We start from the raw sequence: 17425 nt of genomic DNA, 5'->3' as shown, positions 1-17425 counted from the left end.
GGCATGCATGGCATGACGTCACCCTAGTAATCACAAACTGTCTTGTTTTTAAAACTTTGAGTAGAAAAAATACACGGGTTTTTCTTTTTGATGTTACCAAAAGCTCACAATACGATAGTAACAGATATCGCTTATTATGCTACTATCTACTGAAGATAGCTTAAAATACAAAGGTACCGCTTATCATTATATGCTACTATCTACTGAAGATAGCTTAAAATACAAAGGTACCGCTTATCATTATGCTACTATCTACTGAAGATAGCTTAAAATACAAAGGTACCGCTTATCATTATGCTACTATCTACTGAAGATAGCTTAAAATACAAAGGTACCGCTTATCATTATGCTACTATCTACTGAAGATAGCTTAAAATACAAAGGTACCGCTTATCATTATGCTACTATCTACTGAAGATAGCTTAAAATACAAAGGTACCGCTTATCATTATGCTACTATCTACTGAAGATAGCTTAAAATACAAAGGTACCGCTTATCATAATATGCTGCTATCTACTGAAGATAGCTTAAAATACAAAGGTACCGGTTATCATTATGCTACTATCTACTGAAGATAGCTTAAAATACAAAGGTACCGCTTATTATTATGCTGCTATCTACTGAAGATAGCTTAAAATACGACGGTGCCGCTTATCATAATATGCTGCTATCTACTGACGATAAAATACAAAGGAACACCTATCATTTTGGAAAACAGTGGCATGATCGACAGGAATTATATCTAGCTTAAATACAAGGGCAGCGCCTTTCATTGTGCTGCTATCTACTGAAGATAAAGTAAAATACAAAGGTAACGCCTATCATCATGCTGCTATCTACTGAAGATGGCTTCAATGTTGCTATCTACTGAAGATAAAGTACGAAGGTAATACTTATTATGCTGCTATTTAGTGCAGATAGCCCAAAGGTAACACATATCATTATGCTGATATTTAAAATATGATTTTGAACTCAATTATCCCAATGGACTCACTTTTTTGAGAGGCTACGGTATCGCACCATTCAGGTGCATCTTCAGGTTAACTGAACTGCACTGTTGATCTGGCAGCAATTGTTCATTTTGAGTCAAACTTCTTATTTATCGGAATGATTTTGATTACAGAATTGTAGAGCTCTGCTAAATTGGCGAAGGCTGACTCTTCTGTTGAGTGAGTGTTATTCTTGCAGGACATAATCACTCCCCTTATTTCTTGCGTTCTGTCTAAGGAACCGTTTAATATTTACGACAGGGGGAGTGAAAATTTTGACAAAAGACAACAACAATGGTGTTCCCATCGCGACCGCTCACAATTTTTGGATTCCCTCTTGTTTCACCATGTTCACCCTTTTCTCCATTTAAAACTTAACACCCCCCACAAAAAAAAAAAAAAAAAGAATCGAATTCCTTTCTTAAAACTCCCATTTTCCCCGGCGTCAATATTGAACGGTTCCTAAAATTACACTCTTTGTGGTCGAACGTGTGCTTTGTGCTGTCACTAGGATCCACAACATGTTCATCTATCAGGGCACCGTTCTTTAACCCCAATACATTTGTACATTCATTGAATGACCATCGAAATTTTGGGTACAAAAACTCATACTCTGCAACTTGATGTCAAATTTTGCACTGTAAGTGTTTAATTGAAGTTATTGAACTATGCCATTAAGATGAGGTCATTGTGATCCATAGTGTATCTAAATGCGTGAAAATTTTATTTCAACTTCAAGGATTCCGTACTACAAACACACTTAGGGAACAAACTAAATATTTAAATATAAATGCAACACGACAAAACAATAGCAAAGGCTGGAGTTTTATTACGAAAACATACATGATATAAGCATAGACAGAGTGAATTATCAAGATTATTTATTAACAGTATCCCCCGACTATTGAAAAGATTGTAATGTCATTGGATAAAATAATATTAAGTACACTCGGCAAACCATTTGAATTACACAACCGATTATCTATGCAATCTGGATATGAACGCTCCAAATTTGCAAAATTTAAGATTTCAAACTTTAACTATCTTTTGATATGAAATGTCATCACGAAATATTACTTTCAAATAATATGTACCTCCAACAAGTATAAATCGTTCAAATTTTCTTCGACAAACTTGGCTTACATTCGCTTCACGTCATTTGAGACCAATGTACCGTACTAGCAACAGTTAAGACAAACATGTCAACACATGATTCCAGGATGTCAGTCCTGGATACGTACAAAAACATACTGGAGACAAGAGTCTCTTCAACACACGCAGTGCCGAGACGCAATGACAAGATTCGAATTAGTGCGTTTACGCGGTTGCGTCCCGAGCGTACGGACAAATCGCCCTTGTACGCGTGTGTATACGCCCGCGGTATTTGGTTAACGCGCGCGATTCGAATTTGCCACTGCGAAATCCATCATGGCGTTACTCTCAACTTGAGACAAGCCAAACTGTAGTTGTCTCGAAATCTTAACAGATTTGTGATGTCGTTATAACCAATTGGCACTGTTGAATAACCCGTCAGCGTATACGTAGGCCTACCACTAATTAGGCCTATATGTTTATTCCTTTAGAGACCTTTGAATCAAACGCATGAAATATAGACAGGAGACATTCGAGGGCAGTTACCATGGTTACCGACCTCAAAACATTCATATCTCAAACGTAAATAATAGGCTACATTGCAGGCTTCTTTCTTCTTCAAATGACCAAAAAAATTATCTAAAAATTGCAATTTACTTTCATCATTTAAAAAAAGATATCATAACCCTAAATCTAAACCCTAACCTTAAAATCATAATTTCAAACCCTAACCTTATGTCATATAACCCAAACTCTAAACCCTACCCTAAATCATCAAAATCTATTGCAAATTCCAGATGAATTTGTCCCCCTTTTTAACCTTTTTTATATTAAAAAATTGACTTTTTTGAGTCCATATTGAAAATAAATCGTGTTCAAAGTAAACTTGGTATACAGGTTCATAGTATGAAAAAGCATTAGTCCGAAACCCAATTACGTATAAACCCTAACATTTACCCACAAACTTCGTCTTAACCCAACTTATAATCTCAGCTCTAATCCTAACCCTAACATTACCCTAACTTTATCTCATAACCCAAAACATAACCATCACTCTAATCATATAGGCCGATAGTCTAACCCTACCCCTGGTAAATAATTTTCTTCATCGTAACACATACCGTGATGTACTAAATAAAAGATAAACGCCGGCTTTGTTCGGCTTTACTTATTTTCCTCAAATATTTAATAAAAAGTTTGAAATATTATATTACTCAATATAATTCTAAAATCTATATCATTCACATTTGTTCTACCAAGTCTAAAAAATAAACATTTTCAGCCAAGCAATGGGCTCTTCCAGTTGATATCCACACTACGCCTGTGGAAGATTTTAGAAATATCTTCTACAGGGGGAGTATGTTTTGCAAATGTAATTAGTCAGGGTTAATTATTTTGAAACCCATGCTCCCCCTTTATTATGGTTTTACCTATACCTTCCACAACTGGAGTGAGTATTTTAAATGGAAGTTACCCAATTGTTTATTCTATTCAAAACTCATACTCCCTCTGTGTAAGACTTCAGCTAAATCTTCCACAGGGGTAGTGTGGATTTTAAATGGAATAGCCCAATAGTTAAAAGGAAATGCTTTGTTCAGCTATATTTACTGAATACTTAATCAAAATTTCGAAATATATTACTCAATATAATTTTTAAATGCATTCACATTAATTGTTCGAGGCTAGCAAGTCTAAAAAATAAATTCTGATTTTCAGCCAATATTTAAAGTCTTAAAGACAAAATAGACACCAAGCATTGTGTGTGCTGGAAGAGTATAAAATAATGGAAATTAAAATTGCTGTATATAGTCAGTCATATATAGAATATACCGTAAAGATTCGCCTAATGGCGCCATGTGCTCATTTGACATAAGTGAACTTTTAGGTACAACCTAAAAGTGCCCTCCCGTAAAATTTCCACCAGCAAATAAGGGCACGGAACCTTAATTCTTGTTGGATTTCAGAGGAGGGAGATCTCTATTTACAAGAAATTTACCCCTCGCAAAGGAGTCCAAGTGCGCCATTAGGCGAATATTTACGGTATTGTGCTTGTTACTCTCTTAATGTAAAAGAGTGAAAATCTCACTCTCCAAAAACAATTAGAAGAGTGAAAATCACTCCAAAAGAGTGATATCACCCCCAAAAGCGTGAAAATCACTCCAAAAGCGTGAAAATCACTCTAAAAGAGTGGAAATCACTCTAAAAGAGTGGAAATCACTCCTAAAAAGTGAAAATTACTCTTAAAAGAGTGAAACCCACTCTTTCAAGGAATGATAAGGGACATAGAATAATGTCACTCTTCTCACTCTTTTGGAGAGCGAGGTTTTCACCCTTTTACATGAAGAGATTACAATTATTATCATAACATTTATCAGGGTTTCCAAAACCCATCATTAGGTTACATTTCATACATAAAAAATATATAGTTGAGTTGATACATGTGGTCTTCGTGACTCTTTTGTGACCATTCAAACATAAATTTATACTCTGATCGCTTCGGTAGAATTTCCATTTCTCACATGCATTCTACCAACATATAGGAGCATCAAACGATTTTTAGCTTTGGCGAATTGAAATTAAAAAACCCAAAACATTAAAGCCCGATGCAGACTCCAATGAGAAAATCCGATGAATAAATCTGAGCTATAGCTTTTTACAAGCTCGGCGGCGAAAATTCTCATCGCGCGGTACCGGTATTAATATCGGCTCTCTCTTATGATATCTCGACCGAGCACGCTTGAGATTACTACTGGAAAAAATAAAGGTCGACAGAATGACCTTAAAGCCCGATGCAGACTCGAAAGAATTGTAGTCTTGACCAATCATGGCCTGCTAACGGTATTATTTGGTACTTTAGTTGACACTTTGACCAACAGCAATAAATGCCATCAAAATGAACTTTATGTAATATTTGAAATAACCTGTTGCATGTGACCTTAAATGCAGTAATCAATATTCAGAGAGTACGGTAGCCTATGTAAGTCACTCTATGGCCTAACGACATTTCTAAGAAATATGTTTAAACGCAAAACGATAGGACATACGATTCAATACAATAAGCGAGATAATTTTCTCTACATGATAAGATCTATAATTGGCAACTACTGTGGGATTATTCTTTACAGAGGAATGCGGTCCGGGGAAATTGGGCCATTCCAATTGAAATCCATACTAACCTATCATGCCTATGGAAGGCATCAACTTAATCTTCCATACCGCGTACCGTGATTGTGAATTTCAAATGGAGTCACCCATTCAGGCAATCACATTTGAAATTCACACTCCCTGTGTGGGAGATTAGGGTCATGTCTTCCAAAGGGTGTGTGGATTTTAACTGGAATTGCAAATCGAATTTACATCGAAAGAATTTAGGATAATGAAAGACAATTGCAACATTGGTATAAAACAAAATCACCTTTTTCTTTGGTATACTCAGTGGTGTGATGGAGAGTGCGACATAATTCGACTCATACCCATGTTAACTGCTCAGTGCCAGAAGTGGGTAAGTGCAATTATAGCTGCCCTATGAACATTTGGCAATTTACACACAGTGTACTGTAACACATGGCAGCTATGGCAGTTATTGCACTTACCCGTGCACTTCGAGTTGTTCTCCTTGATGTACTCAAATTAAGAAAGAAAGGTAACTTTTCTTGGAGTAGGTTCCGATTCGGCCCTGGTCCATGCCTTTAACCATGCTAACCGCTTTTTTGGGTATATACATGCATATTATTAACATCTTCATCGTTTCCACGCTAATATTTTACTTGTAATTTCAGCATTTCCAAACACCTGTTTAAAAAGTTCTTATGCAAAAGAAAATGGTAAGAATTGTACACCAATGGCTACTTCATTTTTTTTTAATAAATTAACTAAGCATGTATTTAAGCAAGTTTAGCAATCTTATATTTAAATCCCGGGGGGGGGGGGTTCTTCGAAAAATTCTGTACGGGGATGTGCCACGCAGACTTTCGGATGCTGACTTTCTCTATACCTACTTTTTGTTGTTTTTGCTACCCATCAGTATACCAATTTTCAAGAAAAAGCACCTAAAAAGCACCCAAATTTGCCATAATTGGGCGCTTTAAGGGCATTTTTGCCCAAATGCGCCCAATTGGGCGCATTTCTCTCCACCCGCATGATCACCTCAATGGCACTATGTTGCATTAACCCTCCATCATCCATCACCACCGGGTATACCTGAACTCATAAAAACAGATCAGCTCGTATAATCGGCGGGCCTTATAACATCGCGGATTAATATCAATATGTTTTACGGAGGATTGTCTTGTGGCATCTTGCCAGAAGTATCATAACTTATTCATTGAAGTCATAATACTTCGCCTACTTTCTTTAACACGCAAAATAATAGTCCATTCAGGTCAACTATATCACTTTGAACGGCGGTCTACTTTTCGGCGTAGTGGTAAAAACCTAAGAATTCCCGCCGATTACGAGCTGATCAAATTATATATAAAACATTTTAAAAGATACATATCTATTATGCAAAGGATGCGAGAGAATTCTCTTTATACATAAAACACGGATTATTATAAAATACAACTTGTATTTAAAAAACAAACCTTTTCTAATTCAATTTCATAACACCTTCAAGCTAAAAACCATATAATTATGTTAACCTCCATGAGAACTACCTGCCGATTGGTCAAAAAGAAGTTTTCATTATCAATTGGACCAATCAGCAACATTGTTAGAATAATTTCACCACACAAAAAAATTGGGGTGAATTTATTTGCAAAGCTCCATTCTGATTAGTGTTTAAAGTGAAGATATCATGTAATTGACCAATCAGAGGCAATGTTACTCAAACGGAATAATACTTGAAGATGATAAAACATTGTTGAAAAGAAGCACTATAAACCATTATGTCATAACCTTGAATGTCATGAATGTGAAAATTATCAGTAGAAATTGCGCTCATCTCATCTTGCCTGAGTGAATAAATCAAAACTCTACCGGCGTTTGACCGGCGGCTTCCGGCAGTTACCGGAAACCGCGTTCCATTGTTTAGAACAATATAGAAACCAGTTCCAACCGCAGTATGCATTCCCGTACGATTCACATACCAACACCATACAATAGAACACAGAAATTATTGAAATCAGCCAAAAATGTTCTGATAATGTATTGTAGCTATTTCTGTTATCCAAACTCATAGCGGTGAACGTTTCAACGTTATAACTTTTGGGTCCTTTGAAAGGGACACAATCCAAGGAAAATGTTTCAAATAATATTATACAGTGAACAGTTACGTATAAATTTCCACGGTACGCATAGTATGCGTCATTACACGCAATTGGTGCGTTCAACAAACATGGCACATGGAAATTATATAAAACCAGTGCTGATTGGTTACATTTATGTGGATGGATTAGTTGACATGACGTCATCATGGCCTTTTGTAAAGAATCGACGTAACTTTCCAAAGCAGCCAGAATTACTCGAGAAACCGTTCGTTGTGATAAATATGACCTCACCCTAATCCTCTGGAATTTATATAATTGGATAGAACCGATGAAGTCATTCACAAGCCTGAACCAAAAATTCAGTCATCCTGACGTCATCTTATAATAGTATAAACCAGAGTGCAAAAGGTTTGTTTGGTAGCTTTTAATTTACCTGACGTCATAGTCTATTTGGCAATAATAATGTCGTTACACTAGGCATATCTTAGGCCTTAAGCATAGGAACGGATGTCCTGAACAACCGTAATACTTGGAAGACGGTGTGAAGAATTAAGTACCACATGTTTCGTGCCATCTGTGAGTTGCTGATCAGGATTCTACATAGTCCAGCAATGATCACTGTGTTAATTAACCATCGTAGCATTCGCATTCTGTAAATGACAAATTATAACATTTTATTAGATGCTTTTGAGATGTGGTGTTACAGGAGGTTTCTACAAGTGACATGGAAAGACAGGAGAACAAATTCCTGGATCCTCGATAAGTTTGGTACAAGTCTAACCATCAGAAGCGGCATAATGGAGAGAACGCTGAAGTAATTTGGCCATATTGTCAGGAAACATGGCGGTGTAGAAAAACAGATTTTGCAAGGGGCTATGAAAGGCCGACGAGGAAGAGGACGTCCATCAACATCTTGGACTAATGACGTGAAGCTGGTTTCTATCTAAGGAATGCAAGGTGCAACGCACTTGGCATCAGATCGAGTGAGATGGCGTACTCTTGTGAAGACCACAGCAGCGCTACATAGCGCCACCTGACACAGAGAGATTAGAAAATTATATAACATGTGAGGTGGTGGTGTTGCTTTGTGTATGTTGGTGTGGGGTGTGTGGAGGAGAATGTATATTGGGGGACATATCATTACCATAATTCCTATTGCTGCCGTGCGGCCGATCCCAGAGGTACACTGCTGCCCAGCAGTAATACATGTGTGTGTACTGTACGTGTGATTCCGATATGCGTACTCTGTAGTACCCACACGGGTACTCTAGACATGCTAGAGTACCAACAAAGTAGCTGCGCGGTAGTGTACCTCTTGGGCGACAGCAACCATAATCTGGTATAATAATGAGTTTTGTGACATATGGTGCGGTAAATCTTAAGCTAGCATTTAAGTATTTTGGTAGCTAACTACTTTTCAAAACGTGTGAGCAGGTATATGAGCATGACATATACCTGTGCTGTATGCTATATATTGTCACTTGAATAAATGTTGGTGTATATTAGTATACAACCAGCAGTAGTAATGTTGGTGTAGTAACAATTTGAAAATTATGGGTAAAATACTGGACTGATTTTTAAAACTTGCGAATTTCCGTTCAATTTCCAACTACAATCAACACTACATCTGCGCAGTTGCCAAAAGAAGTAAATCAGATTGGACGAAAATTTCGAAAGATTTTATTCATAATTTTCCAATTTTTCTCACCTGATTAAATGTCTTCTTGTAGATCCCAAGTCTTCCTTTAGTACAAATTGTTTTACCCTCCAATATAAGTCTGCAAGTAGTCCCTCCAATCAAGGGGCCTAGCATCCATAAAGAATTCCTGATAGAATAACAAGGAAAAAACATCCGAATCAAACAATCATTCAACACAAATAATGAAAAACAAACAAAACCAAACACTAGCGCATCTGGTCCAGATTCGAACCGGCAACCTTTGTAATACTAGCAGGACACTCTAACCAACTGAGCCACAGATGGACATTACATTGCATAACTGCATAACAAATACACATGACACAAGTCACAGCCCTATGACTTCGTGAGTGAAGTCCATTGTTTTTGCAATAATTATGTTCAGCACCTGTTGGATGACATTGATGGAATGCTGCAGCCAATGGCCAAATATCGCAGCAGTTGGAGAAAACTTGTGAAATTAATGATTACGATGACTATACAGCCTATACCAAGAAATCTACAACGAGAAATACAACCACTTTATATTAATTTGAATCCTATTCTTAGCCTACAATCTTGGAAAAAAGTACTTGGAAGGCTTGGCACACTCTGTCGAAATTCCGTGCAGAATTGCTCATGATCATGGGAATGACGTATATTGTGCTTGGGAACAAACATAGCATCTACAACAATGATTTACCCATATCCCCTCTGCCCATCAATCAATATTAGAACACATTGTAGGAAACCCCTGAAGACATTGGCATTTCTCAACATTGCACTGCGGAGAGGGGGTGACTGTTTTCCATTCTTTACACGTGTTCCAAGACTTATTTCCAAGATTGTAGCTAGCTGACCATAACACAATGCAACAAACACTCACCTGTCTGTCCGTTTCTGGTATTGTTTTCATGAGTTTCTCATAATTGCTATGGTTCCATATCCATTCGTTGCAGGTGAAGTATTTAAGTAGATGCATACTCTTCAGGATCTGATCGTATGTCCTTATCATTCTGAAAGGAAGAAACGAATTGAAAAAGTAATTTCATGTCTATATCGACATATTTGAGATAACACAGTATGGTCACTTCACCATTCAAAGGCTTTATTGAATTATAAAATGTTAACCCAAAGCCCCCCTTGACAAAAAGGGTACAATTTATCCATATTAGGTACAATTTACAAAGTTAAATTAACATAGGGACCACGATTGTCCTCTCTTTGGTCCATTTTTGCATTAAAATTCCAAAAGCCATTTTAGTATCTGGTCAGTGGGAATTTTGGAAATTTTTGATATTTTTCCCCATGGCTCGGTGTCACCGGTACGCCCCTGATAAGGAGATAATTTGTGAATACACTGTATGTACAAGAGAAGAGAATTGATGTACTTAGATCAGGAAGAGGTTCTTACAGCATGTTTTTTGTACAGTAGGCCTATATTTTACGTAGTGCTAATTCCTTTCATTGGGCTGTTCCACTTAAATTCCATACTACCCATGTGGAAGATTTTGGAAATATCTTCCACAGGGGGAGTATGAATTTCAAACACATTAATTAGGATGCTCCATTTGAATTTCACACACCCTATGTTAAAGATTCAACCTGAATCTTCCACAAAGGGATGGTAAGTTTCAAATAGAGCTGCTAATGTGTTTATTCCATTTGAAATTCATAGGCCTACTCCACCTGTGGCAGATATTTCCAGAATCTTTCACATGGGTTGTGTGTATTTTAAATTGAACAGCCCATTCGGTGACTTACCTTGCTCTTTTGCCCACCATTTTCACGACGAGATCAATCAAAGTGAATGGCAGTTTACAACCAAAGAAGTTCAAATACTCGAATAATAAGCTGCAACAACAAATGGTAGTAGTATTAGTATAGTCGTAAATCCCTCCTTTCTACAGGAGCACCATCGGGAAATTGAACCCGATTTGGAAGTTTATGATAATTCACTTCCAATAAACAGACAATGCGGTAAAAAATAGTAGAAAAAAAGGTACAATGGTGTAGAATTATGTAATAAGACACTGCACTAAGTGATTGGCGTCGTTTTATTTTTACATTCCATGACAATAAAGTCAATGTGATCAGTGATCTTTTTGTCATTAGGCAATACAATTAAATTCCATCGATGCTTGGTCGATCCTTATTATTTTTGAAATCAATTAATACTCGTGAGAGCATTATGAATCTGTGCATGTTATGATATTGATCAATACACATTTACCAGTAATTCTGATTAATTGGTTGATAGATCATTAATAATAGGCATCGAAGCAGCATCGGCGGTCGATCCAAAGATCGAACAAATTTGGTCCTGGTGCCTTAGGGAAAATGATTTACATTAACTTCGGTGCATCTTGGAATACAAATATTAATAACAAAATGCATCAGCACTTTAACATGGCTTGTATGGATGGCGTAAACCTTCAAAATACGCCTAAGAATACGCCTAAGAATACGCCTAACCTTAGACGTCTAAGATGCATTCTTAGGCGTCTAAGATGTAATCTTAGACGTCTAAGAAATTCGCGGTAGACTTAAATCAACGAATCACAGGAACAGAAATCCCAAACAACCAATCATCTTAGGCGTATTCAATTATTGACCAATGAAATCTTAGACGCCTAAGATTTTACACGCCTAAGAATTCTTACACGTCTAAGATTGATATTTTAGTGATGGACGGTATCACCAAGGTGATTTTCTCTGAGGACTTGCAGCAAAATTGATTAATTGGTTTGATTTTATTTTCGTTGGTTTTGGTGTGCTGTTTGGTGTGGCTAGTAGTAGTCAGGTATTAATGTTGATGAGCATGATGACGACGACGACGATGATGATGATATGATGATGATGATGATGATGATGATGATGATGATGATGATGATGATGATGATGATGATGATGATGATGATGATGAAAATTAATACACAAACACCAAAGAGGAACAAACATGCCTAGCATATATTTATATACCTCCATGATTCTATTTTTAACATAGAAAATTTGACCTCTAATTGTCTTCTTGCACTTTGCAGACTGAAATTATGCATATCTGATCTCTTCAATTATAAAAGACGCTTTGGCCTTGGCCGGGGGCCTTCGAAAATATATCACACGCTGTTCGAATTATAAAGACATAGTTGGTTGACCTTATAATGTGTGTGCAGTAATAACTTGACCTCTGAACGTATTGGATATAAACGCATCATACCCTACACCGTCAGGTTAACTTTCTTGTTGAATGGAGGTATCGAGGTCTCTTAACTGTGTATTTTGGCTCAGTCATAGCATACGTAGAAAAAAAAAAACATACATGAAAAGTGAGCAGGGTGACACCATAGACATGTGCTCTTTGTTTAAACATTACAAGTAACGTGAGTGGCAAACATTAATGTTTCATATTCAATCAATGTTGGAGCCAATACTAGTCCGTTCCTATCTCAGTATCAAAACAACATTGATTGGGTGGGTGCGGGGGGGGGGGGTGAAAATTTCATACTAAATTTAATCCCTCATCACTGCCATCATCATCACCACCACGACTCTAATAATCATCTGACATCATTTGTATTATCCATAATCATCATCATCATCATCATCATCATCATCATCATCATCATCATCAACAACAACAACAACAACAACAACAACAACAACAACAACAACAACAACACCGTCATCAACTCATCATCATCATCATCATCATCATTATCATCATCATTTACGCTATAGCCACACAAATAGAAATCTTACATTAACTGCAAGTCATCAGAAAAACAAAATATTTAAAACAAATTAAAGTTTTATCAGTTTACAACAACAACATCAACTGCTAGATTATGTTCAAATGAAAAAAAGCCTATTATGTAAAAATACATTGTTCCGCCTGAATTGTCAAAGAGTGGCTGAAAAGAACAAAACAATGGGCCATTGTGCCGAAAGGTGGGAGAACATGTACCCTATCCCCCTCCCACCCCATCACCCCTTTCTCTTTGCGATTGACGTTGTACGTTTTGATCGAATTTACGATACCGTCCATCACTAGTCACGGTCAAATGATCAATCTTAGACGTGTAAGAATTCTTAGGCGTGTAAAATCTTAGGCGTCTAAGATTTCATTGGTAAATAATTGAATACGCCTAAGATGATTGGTTGTTTGGGATTTCTAGTCCTGTGATTCGTTGATTTAAGTCTACCGCGAATTTCTTAGACGCCTAAGATTGCATCTTGGACGCCTAAGAATGCATCTTAGACGTCTAAGATTGCATCTTAGACGTCTAAGGTTAGGCGTATTCTTAGGCGTGTTTTGAAGGTTTCCGCCATCCATAGGCTTGTTCCAAACACGGCCACAATTGAATCTGTATGCTTTCATCCATATTTCACAATGTATGCGTGTTCGTACTGCGGCTATCAAACATTGAAATCTGTGTTATTTTTCACACCAATCATGTGGTTGAAACGCATCCACAAAACTTTGCTCGTTTCTGACGGATAGTGCTGGAATTCTAGTTTGCCACAATGCAGCAAAGATATAATTCGATATCATTTCACCCAGCTGGTATAGAAAACAGGAATAACTTAATACGCATATGATTTAGGGTACTACACCCTGGCCAATTTGTGCCTATTTTTGCATTTTTCTCAAAATTATAGCGCATTGGGAACAAGTAAGATACTAAAGTATGTATATTATAGGGGCAAGGACTACAACTACTGCACTGGAAATTTTATTTCTGCACAGACAACAGTTGTGGAGTTACAGTCAAAAATGAGGGAAAACCAATATTTGATTAATAAATCAATAACTGCTTGCTTTGAGTTGCTGAATTTTCAGTACAGTAGTTGTAGACCTTGCCCCTATAATATACATATCTTACTTATCACCAATGTGCTATTATTTTTGAGAAAAATGCAAAAATAGGCACAAAATTGGCCAGGGGTGTAGTACCCCCTTAAACACTTTGTGGTACTGTGGGAGTAGGCTGCTTAGATAGGATTTATGTTGATGAGTTTGGTTGTAAAACTTTTCTAAGCCTTATGTTGGCTATTGGTGGACTTATTGTGCCCAGAACCTGTTTGCCCACCCGAATCACGCAAACACCATAAATCTGAATGATAAAATAATGTTGTTCTCCTTTTGTGTACTAACAATGAACAATTCTGAACAGTGAGTTGGAATTTGAATTAACCACAAAGGCATAAAAGAAAATCAATACATATTTTAATATGTATTGATTTTCTTTGTGGCTTTGTGGATATAACCGCGTTGCTAACAACCACCACTATAACAATCCCTATCTAATAAATCGGTATTGTCTAGACTAGACTCTACGTGAACTCTTATGAACACAATGATTCTCTGTTTATAAATAGAATACTCAATGAGATCAAAGGACAGATGAGGCTGATCCTGACCTTGTCTGATAAGACAATGGGATCACCTATATAGATAAACAATGGGGTTTCACGCATTGAAGTAATGCAATTATTTGCACAGAGACCAATATTCTACACTGGGTTTCAGAGAAGAACGGTCCCTTGCTCGGATTGACGCGAGCGCCCTGTTAATGAGCGACATACGCGGAGCTTTGTGTTCACTTCAAAGGCGCCAATATGCGCCGACCAACGATTTGACGCACAATCGGCTAATCAGATTATCGGTCTGTTAGTGCTATGATTGTCAGACGATTGATTCAGCCAATCAGAACCCCACTTTACGCTCTACATGCTCTCAAAATGTAAACAAGCGCCGTTCTTCTCTGACAAAAACTATAGTCTCAGACTTAGCATGCATCAGATTCAATAAAATCCAATCAATGAGGATTAAATTCAAAGAGGAAGATGCGTAGGCAAGGGTTTTTTTTTCAGATCACGTAAGATGATCTTAACTAGATTGATCCTCCTGTCGTAACATTGCTCCTTTAAGTTTGATATTTAGAGAATAAATGATAGGATTTTTTGTCTTTTGCCTATCAATATCGTGTCATAATGGATGGGCTGGCCAATATTTTGAGTAGTGGATGCCGGCGCAGCCGGTATCCACTACGATAAAAATATTGGCCAGCCTATCCATTATGACACAATATTGGATAGGCAAAAGACAAAATCCTATCATTTATTCTCATTCTTATTCAGTTTTAATGTAATTTTTGCGAGAAAAACTGCCTTTTTTCAGAAAAAAATAAAGTTACTTTTGTGAGGACATCCCTGTTGTTTTAAATGAACGAAACCATCACGAACATCTAAGCCGCCGAATCGCGTTCTTAGTGGTCGCACGTGTATTACGCGAACGCATTATCGCGCGATCATTGAGGAGCAACAAGCGTGCCGCCGTTGCGTGGCGGCGCGCGCCCTGACAAATATCACTATCAACTATTGTGAGATATTATACACCCGAAAACCAATCAAATTACGTGAATTCTTTACAAGACGCACCCATTGAATAAGAATATTATATTTAGGTCAACTGAAATGTTTGCCAAGCTCAAACATGTCAAAATTCAAGTATATCAGTAGTTGACAGCTCTGCATTATGCAATGTGTACATAATGGCAAACAATAAAGGTTTGTACCTTTGTGTGGATTATCAATTCAATTTGTTTAAATTTTATATCTGATTACTATTTAGCAATATTATAAGTCCAGCGGGAATTTGTCAATAGAAATCTGGTAAATGTTATCATTGACCCGTTACAGCAAAAAGTACCTTATGTCGGTTGCTACATGGCTGTGTTTCACTTTACACAATGTTGGCAGTAAACATCAAACAAGCTCTAAATTGTCTAAACAGTCTCTAAATAGGCGGTCACTTCAAATAATTCCAAAGTCAACGAGGTTCAGGAATGTTCTCTCATTGTTAATGGGTGCCTAATGCATACCTAGACCAAATACAATGCTTTTGCAACCCACCACTCAATAAGATTTAGCAAAAGCAAACAAAGACTGGAGCTGTATACAAACAGTTCTATAAATCAAGCTTATTATCATCTTCAACAATAAGCTTATTGATTGGTTTGGCACTAGCAAAATGAGATACATGTAGCACCCGACTTAAGGTCCCGGCTTAAGGTATCTTTTGCTGTAACCATGATAACGGGTCACATATGAATACTTACTGGTTCTCTGTGTATGAAAATGTTGGCGGGCATATATGATTTGCTGCATTAAAAGAAAAGAAAATAACATCATTTAGTACATACATTGCTTTAAGTACATTGAAGAAATTAAAATATTGAAAAGCACATTGGCACAGTATCAACAAAAAACATCAAGGCCGCAGGGCCGGCAGGCCCGATGCCGGCAACTCCATACGACAACTAAACACTCCAAGTGGGACCCCAATATAATGGTCACGCAGGGCAAGAAAGCAAGAGTAACCGTAATGTAACACTGACTAAACAGAAATTATCCACCATTAGCCTAACAAATTATTCCAATATTCAAAATATAATAAAATAATATGATTGTGTGCTAAATTATGAATTTGCTGGATAACTAGAAACATTTATTTGAATCACATACTAATTAAGGAAAGTAATTAATTTTATAACGATGTTCAAATATTGTTAGATAGCATATATGTCTTCAAAAATAACTAAGCCACCTAATCTTTAATAACTATTAAAACATTTTCACGATAATATTGAGACCTAAATACTCCCCCTCAATTCGCCGTAGAAGTGATGATGTAACATGGAATAACTACCATAGCAATAGGTGAATACAATGTTTGAATATATCGCCCTTCACTACAAGCAGGTTGCACTCATCACCTATGTATATCTACAATCATAGATTGGATACAATGATCTTACAGGTGCAAGTGATCAGCACGATTTGGTTCAATGCAGAGGTACCTCGTGAACGTACTAGTGCAGTGCGATATATTCAATAATTCACCTATTGCTATGTTAGTTAATCCTGTTACAGCATCACTTCTAGGGCGAATTGTTAGACAGCATTAGGATATTAAAGGAGTGTAGACCATTTTCATAATGTGCTGTAATTTCCACTTTGACTGAGTGACCTTGACCCTTCGATGTACTTACCAACATCTTTCCACGTTACCGGATTGTTTGGACTTGTGACAAGATTGATAACTGGAATCTGTGTGGGCCTGTGTAAGAGATGTCGTAAAGGTATTATGTTTGAATTAAAGTCTTGAAATAAAGAGAAGCTTTTGAATTATGCTTATTGATGGCTATACGCTGGCGAAGTTACGTAATAATCGGATTAACTACCATAGCAATAGGTGAAAACAATTTTTGAATATACCGCGCTGCACTGATACGTTCACGCGGTACCACTGCATTGAACCATATCATGCTGATCACTTGCACCTGTAAGATTAGTATCTTTAAAAAGACCCGTATTGTATTCAATCTATGATTGCAGACATACACAGGGGATGAGTGTAACCTGCTTGTAGTGCAGCGCGATATGTTCAAAA

General features: G+C 37.0%; 1 protein-coding gene across 1 annotated transcript in view; it reads right to left on the bottom strand.

Moving 5' to 3' along the window:
• Positions 1–5309: 5309 nt before the first annotated feature.
• LOC140168371 (fatty acyl-CoA reductase 1-like) overlaps positions 5310–17425 on the bottom strand; it is a 37975-nt gene continuing 25859 nt past the window's right edge. Inside the window, exons 9-14 of the mRNA XM_072191746.1 lie at positions 17025–17092; positions 16092–16134; positions 10732–10821; positions 9854–9983; positions 8998–9115; positions 5310–7939 (exon numbers count right to left, since the gene is read on the bottom strand). Of these exons, the coding sequence (XP_072047847.1) occupies positions 9050–9115; positions 9854–9983; positions 10732–10821; positions 16092–16134; positions 17025–17092 (397 nt within the window). The 3' untranslated portion in view covers positions 5310–7939; positions 8998–9049. The remainder of the gene's footprint in view (positions 7940–8997; positions 9116–9853; positions 9984–10731; positions 10822–16091; positions 16135–17024; positions 17093–17425) is intronic.

This window comes from Amphiura filiformis, chromosome 13, assembly GCF_039555335.1.
Source record: "Amphiura filiformis chromosome 13, Afil_fr2py, whole genome shotgun sequence".
In the NCBI taxonomy this organism is placed as follows: Eukaryota; Metazoa; Echinodermata; class Ophiuroidea; order Amphilepidida; family Amphiuridae; genus Amphiura; species Amphiura filiformis.
Note: the sequence above shows the minus strand (reverse complement) of the source record. Positions and strands in the feature narration are given on the sequence as shown.